General features: G+C 42.6%; 1 protein-coding gene across 1 annotated transcript in view; it reads left to right on the forward strand.

The window, feature by feature from the left end:
• Positions 1-7,541, forward strand: part of Ttll7 (tubulin tyrosine ligase like 7) — a 118,096-nt gene that overhangs the window by 48,391 nt on the left and 62,164 nt on the right. The window contains exons 9-10 of the mRNA XM_026784191.1: positions 3,170-3,334; positions 6,159-6,317. Coding sequence (XP_026639992.1) covers positions 3,170-3,334; positions 6,159-6,317 — 324 coding nt within the window. The remainder of the gene's footprint in view (positions 1-3,169; positions 3,335-6,158; positions 6,318-7,541) is intronic.

Consider the following 7,541-nt stretch of genomic DNA (forward strand, 5'->3'; position numbering starts at 1 on the left):
AGTGATAGGCACACAGAAGACATCTTCAGCAGTGATAGGCACACAGAAGACATCTTCAGTAGTGATAGGCACACAGATTAGCAAACAAGTAGTTGTCTCTGCTTATTTGCCTCAAAGATTTTTATTAATATACAGATCTCTGGGATTGTAGTAAAAATAAAAAACCATAAGGGTATAGTTGGTTATCAAAAATCAAAATAATGGTCATATGGGTAGACTATATAAACAAATATCTAGATATAAGATACAATATTTCTATTCAAAACTGTCTTGGAGAGTAGAATTAGGAAAAGGGTGGGAATTAAAGACAGACTTTATTAATGTTTATGCTAATTTGATGAGGAAACATTAGATATTTACTGAGGGTTAAGAGTAGTTTTGAATTTTGGATTCTTTTCAAGTTAACTTAAAGAAAACAGTGGAACATCCCCATTGTCTCAGTGTATGGGTGCACCCCTCGTGGTCCTGAGTTCCTTGCTCATGCTCTCTCTCCTTCTGCTCCTGATTTGGACCTTGAGATTTCTGTCTGGTGCTCCAATGTGGGTCTCTGTCTCTGTCTCCTTTCATCGCCTGATGAAGGTTAATATTCAGGAGGATGCCTATATGTTTTTCTTTGGGTTCTCCTTATTTAGCTTCTCTAGGATCTCTAATTATAGGCTCAATGTCCTTTGTTTATGGCTAGAAACCAAATATGAGTGACTACATCCCATGTTCCTCTTTTTGGGTCTGGCTTACCCCACTCAGAATAGTGTTTTCTATTTCCATCCATTTGTATGCAAAATTCAAGAAACATTGAGACAATGGGGATGTTCTACTGGAACTCACCAAGGCCAGCTGGCCTGGTTCTGGAAAAGCCTGGGATAAGACCGGACTCTCTGAACATAGCGGACAATGAGGACTACTGAGAACTCAAGAACAATGGCAATGGGTTTCTGATCCTACTGCACGCACTGGCATTGTGGGAGCCTAGGCAGTTTGGATGCTCAACTTACTAGACCTGGATGGAGGTGAGGGTTCCTTGGACTTCCCACAGGACAGGGAACCCTGATTGCTTTTCGGCCTCGGGGGGGGGGGACTTAATTGGGGGAGGGGGAGGGAAATTGGAGGCGGGGAAGAGACAGAAATCTTTAATAAATAAATAAATTAAAAAAAAAAGAAAATAGTGCCAGCAAACCAAAGAGCTGGGTGTGGTGGCTCCCTCATGAACCCGAGGCAAGAGGATTATTACGAGTTTCAGGCCAGAGTGGATTACACAGTGGGTTCCAGGTTGTCTGGTGAGACCCTGTTACAAGCACACACCCCCATCTAAAACAACAAAATAATACAGAAAGACTAAAACACAAACCCAAGCGAAGCCAGATGGGTTTCACAGCTGTCATCTGTTCCGCGACATGGGATACACCACCTGCTGACCCCAGGTACACTGTTTGCAGGGAGGGCAGGTGCAGTCGGTATGGGGTGTGGGGACGGGTGTGTTGGTACCCTTCTTACTGATGCTTTCAGTATTTAATTGTTCTCTTTAGAGATGGAGAATGTTTCTTAAAGTAGTCTTTCCTCAAATAGATTTGAAAGAGCAATGTTAAGGGTCAAGCATTGAAAATAAAAGGGGTAATGAAGGCAGACTTTTGGAGTGTTTTATTTAGCCAAGTCTAACTTCACTTTTTAATTTTTGCCTATATTGTCAGTCATTTGGGACTTTAATTGTAAATATCATAATAATTAGGAAAGTCATTCTGCAGTACGGATACTCACAGTCCTCTCAAGGGAAAAGTAGCATTTCACTGGGAAATATTTAAGCACCAGAATCATCAGTGGGTATAGTTTAAAGGTTTATGATTTTAATTAGCTTATATTAATCATACATAATAATGGGCTTCATTATGATATTTTCATACATATATGATGCATTTCGATCGTATTTCCTCCATTATTACCCTCTCTTGTCCTCTCCCTACTCTTTGATACCTTCTCTCTTTCTAAGAAGCCTCTTTTATACTTGCGTGTCTTTTTATGTTTTAGTTTCATTGGCTTCCTTACAGGGGAAGGGCTTATTTACAATTTATAAGAGCATAGGCATTCCAACAGTGCATTCCAACAGTGTCTGTTCTACTGAAGAAAAAATGTCTATCTCTCCCCCAGCAACCATTTACTTCCTATAGGTCACTCAGTGAGGCTGGTGGGACCTCTATGATTGGACACTGACTGTTCTAATCTTCTGTATGTCTCGTGCAAATAATCACAGCTTTGTGAATCCATGGGTATAGTCGTCATGCCATTTCCAGAAGATAACACCGATCAACACTCTACCCTTCCTTTCAGCTCTGACATGCTTCCTTTTTCCTTTATTTTTGTGATGTTCACTAAGCTTTGGAGGGGGTGATATAGATGTTCTGTATATAGTTGAGCCCCCAACTGTCATGTATGCTCATCACTTTGACCAGTTATGAATCTCTGTAGGTGCCAAGCCCACTGCATGAAGAAGCTTCTCTGACCAAAACTGCAGCAGCACTAACCCACATACATACGCATCCTTATTTTGAAGGCACATCATATCCATTTAAGCAAAACAGCAGCTATAGCCTTCTCGTTATGATCTACTATCTCTCCAGTCATGGGTTTTTGGCCAGGTTTACGGTACCAGATATGGATTCCCTGCTGTGGAGTGGACCTTGAATCCAGTCAGAATGTGGTTACCCGACTTCTGACTTATCACTTTAGAGACAGTAAGCACATCCTACCTACTTGGTCATCAGCAAGACTGTCGATGACTTTTCTAACCTCACAGCACAGCGCCCTTCAACACCATGGAAACGAGCCAGCATGTGGAGGGGGGGTCAACTCAGTTCTAGCTTAATCTTTGTGTATCCTGTGAACAGATAATGCAGCATCTTCAACAGCAGTGTTTGGCTCTGGTGGGCATTCAGCAGCAGCGGCTATTGCCTGTATTGATTTTGGGGTCACTGGACCCTTCACTGACCAGGATTTTGCAAGGTGGTAGCTCATCCTCAGATCAAAATCCTTTTATCAACCACTGGCGTCTAGGAGCAGCCTAACCCTCATATGCTGGTTATCTCCAAGTTTAAGAACTAGTCTTTGAGGTTTGCTTCCCCATCAGACCACTTTTCTGTGGCTCTCCTAGGTGGTAACCCTTTGTTCTTCCTCCTTCCAGACCCAGCTATACATGCATCTGACCAACTACTCCGTAAACAAACACAACGAGCGGTTTGAACGCAATGAAACCGAAGACAAAGGCAGCAAACGTTCAATCAAGTGGTTTACAGAATTCCTACAAGCCAATCAGCACGATGTTTCTAAGTTCTGGAATGATATTTCAGTAAGGTTATTCTGTTCTGTAACTGTTACATTCTATAACTGTACTGTCTTTCATCAGCATGAGATTGAAGTAGCATCCAACCTTTTACTAAAGAACATAGTAGATGATGAGGTTGAGCAGATGAGTTTTTGTTTGTTTTTTAAGGAAGTTGATTCTGTGACAGACCTTAGCAAGTAAGAACCTCATTTCTAGGGATAGGTATTCTATCTGGGGACAATAGCATAATCAAGGGCATGGAGATACGAGATAGGGAGAGAAGTACAGGGTTTCACAGATGGTCTGTAGAAGGTTTGCATGAGGTTCCCACCGAAATGCATGCACACACACACACACACACACACACGTTTGTGCACACACATGTGTAACACAGCATATGTGTGCAATCAGAGGACACTTGTGAGAGTTGATTTTTCCCTTTGTATAAGTTTGAGGATCAAGCTAGGATCATCAGGTTTGGTGACAAAGCACCCTCGTGTGCTGAGCCGTCTTGACAGCCTCATTCAGTTCTTAACAGAGCAGAATAATATGATGGATATAGTCAAATGTATGTATCTGAAAGCCACATCAAACAGGCATAGACTGGATTAAAGCCGACATTAAGAATAACCAGAGAGGACACTTGGGAACTCTTGTAAGTAGTTGAGGTGAAAGGGTGGCTTATCGTGAACCACAGTGAGAGGGGCAAGGAGGTAGACACTGGGGCTGACGGTTGTCTATAATGCCGAAGAGGGTCAGGGATCTCTGTTTTCAGGAAGAGTGGAAGGGAAAAGGGATGTGATGTCTGAAATAGACTAGGAAGAAGTTTTTTATGTATAGAATTTGTTTTGAAGATGAAGGAAAGGAGTTTTGCTTGTTTATATATCCATCATTCCCTCCTTCCCTCCCTCCCTCCACTCACCCACCCATCTATCCCCTTATTCACTCCAACGCTCCAAGCCCTTAGATCACTGTCTCTGTGGTACCAAGAAAATATCATACACTTCTGGCATTCTGTTTCTTTCTTCATTGTTTTTTCCTCTTCTCTACCAGTATGTTAACTTCCATATGTGTTTGGGTCTTTGAGAGAGTTCCTGTGAAAATGCATACCCTACTGGGCTGCCTTAGTGAGCTGTAAGAGTGAAGGGCCAGCCAGAGAGCAATGGTCCCAACCTACTACTCAGACACTGGCTCTAGACAATACTTCTCACATCCCACTGGGTTAGGAGAAAGTGCCCAAACAAGGCAAAGGGGGTGTGGTATGGAAATTAACTTTTATGTTAGATCCTGGAGTATACTTTCTAGATGGGAGTCCGAAACACTCTTTTAATCAGTGACACATTTCATGATCTTGTCTACAAATGCAATATTTAGTCTGTTAGCTAGAATGCATATAGTGATTATAAATAACCCATTAAATGAGAATATTAGTAAATGTTCCAAATTCATTATTACAGACATTAAAGTGTCTGTGTGTATGGAGTTATTTGAACTGATTTATGTTTCTGGGGAGCAGCAGCGAGGTTAGTACCCCTCTCCCCGTTTCTCTTCCATGTAATATTGCTTCCACACAGTGAGAAGCCGTGAGAGTGAGTCCTGAGAAATGATAGACCAGCAATAGGACAGTAGTTAAGTAGTTAACAATAGTGAAGGTTTATGCTATTCTAGGCACTGTGCTGAAATTTGTGCCTGGGCTCTCAGCCTATCCCTTGGTGATTTACATTCAGGGAAAACAAGACACAGTTCAAGCAGAATGCTTGCCTTGCCTTGATAACAAACAGAAAAGTCAGGCATAAGCCCAGAATTCTGACCAAGGAGTCAAGGTCTTGACCATCTTTCTGGTTATCTATTTTCCGACAGTAGGAGTTAGGAAATCAATGTAAGCAAAGGCCAAGAAAGTAACTAGCTTTCCCGTATTCCACTGTGCGTTTCCTCATGGGAAAATCTGATAGAGTTCCAAAAAGTTACTTTTATTTTATGTGTATGAATATTTTGCCTGTGTGTATGGGTGTACTGTGTGCGCCAGATGTCTGTGAAGGTCAGAAGAGGGCATGGGATCCCCTAGACCTGGAGTTAAATGGCTGTGAGCTGCCATGTGGGTGCTGGGAACTGAACTCGGTTCCTATGCAACAAGTTCTCTTAACCACTGAGGCAAATCTCCAGGCGTGTTCACTAAGATGTACTCCTTTCTCAGAGGAACCTTCACAGGGTACAAACCAACACCACAAAATAAAGCATCATGAGCTCTTTCTTCCAAGCCCCAGTTTAAGTGGAGGTTCCATCATGCTGTTTGGAAAATGCTGCATCTCTCCCTAGAATTTTTCTTCTCTGTCATTCTTTCTTCTTCTGTAAAGAGCTAGCCTTTGCTCCTTATTTTTTTTTTAAAAATATTACTTATTGTTTACAAATGTCTTTGAATATCTCCAATGCCAGGCACTATTATGGGTGCTGGGATGGTGCAAAAAACAAGAAAGCCAAGGGTTTTGTTCAAATAGCAAGGGAAACGTGTCACTTGGCTGCATGTTGTAGACAATAGATCGCCTTTTCAAGTTTGGTTGCTTTTCAAGCATGATGGTTGCAGCCCTGTCTGAATATTAGTGACTAGGCATGGGAATCAAAGGGAGGATGCACAGGAAGATGGGAAAAAGTGTTGCCCACTAGAGAAATTCAAAGAGAGTGTGGCCAGAATGACAGGTGGGGAAGGGCAGAGCTGGAGAAAGTGAGGTACAGCAGCCCGGACAAAGAGCATCAGCCAATCCACCTAGGATGCTACTTTGTCCCCAGGCCTTTTCTCTGGAAAATACATTCAAATAAGGCATTTTTATATCTTTCATCACAACCTCAATAGGAGTTGGTGGTAAAGACACTGATCGTAGCAGAACCTCACGTCCTGCATGCGTATCGGATGTGCAGACCTGGTCAGCCCCCAGGAAGTCAAAGCGTCTGCTTCGAAGTCCTAGGGTTCGACATCTTGTTGGACAGAAAGTTAAAGCCATGGCTTCTGGAGGTAAGATATTCTCTAAGAAGTTAAAATTTAAAAAGGAGCCAGCACTATTCTTATCATGTGTTTAGAAACTGAATTTCAAATGTGTACTTGGCACAGGTGTCCCCAGTTCACTGGCTGGAATGAGGCCCGCATGGAGCATGTGGGAGGAACCGAATGAAAACTCTGGGACCAGAACACTTCCCAGGATGAATCAATATGATTTCATATCGCTTCCTCTCATTAGCATCGAGTGAACTGAGGTGTGAGCTGCCTCTGAGCTGCCAGCTGGTCACATGTGTGTTTTCTCAACCTGGTGGCATCCACCTACCACTTCATGAACTCTGGATATTATATCTCCCCTGGGTGGGCACTGCCTCTGCACCCTGTCTTTAGTATAACTTTCAGCACTCCATAGGGAGAGGGGCTCAATACTGGCTCGGTGCCCAGTGCTCAACACTGCAACAGACATAAGTCCTCCCTTAAGGCCACTTGATATTCCCCAAAACAATATCTTTGGATTTGCTGCCTGTCCCCTCTAGTTATTATTATTTTTAGTATAAAATGTCACCTAACATATGGAACAATGTAAAGAATACAAAAGTGACCTCTGTTTAAGATGCTGTCGTATTGTGCAATCACAAGGCACCTTTAGAACCCTTGTCCAGTGCTCTTCCATCCAGATGTTCTCTCTAGGACCCTGATCTGGAGTCACAGAAAGCACCTGCTTCCCCAGGGCTTCTCATATACTCATCTGAACTGTGTTTCCAGAATGAGTTATATTTTAAATAACACACCACCACAGAAGCTGGAATCAACCACTATCTTTTATTTCAGAGGGGTGTAGGTTAGTGATTTAGATGTCAGAAGTTACATCGTCGTCTCCAGGTTTTTGTAAGCAAACCTGAATTTGTGCTATGTGAGACCTCGATTCAAAACGTTTTGAAGGAAAGCACACTTTTCTAATTTGAGTGAGGGAGAGAGGGAGACCAAGAGAAGAGCAATCATACATCCTGGACAGATAACGTGTATTAGAGATCCAGGAAAAGTCATTTTTCTGCTAGCTGGAATTTGAGTCCAGCTTTGTTCCTAGAAATGGACTTGGCAGAGTCATTTTCTCTGCTTCTGCCATCCTTGGGTGGAGAAGTTCTTGACTGTGTACCACAGATCCTCCGTCTTTTTTTTTTTTTTTGGTTTTTCGAGACAGGGTTTCTCTGTGGCTTTGGAGCCTGTCCTGGAACTAGCTCT

The sequence above is a fragment of the Microtus ochrogaster genome, chromosome 21, assembly GCF_000317375.1.
Source record: "Microtus ochrogaster isolate Prairie Vole_2 chromosome 21, MicOch1.0, whole genome shotgun sequence".
Lineage (NCBI taxonomy): Eukaryota > Metazoa > Chordata > Mammalia > Rodentia > Cricetidae > Microtus > Microtus ochrogaster.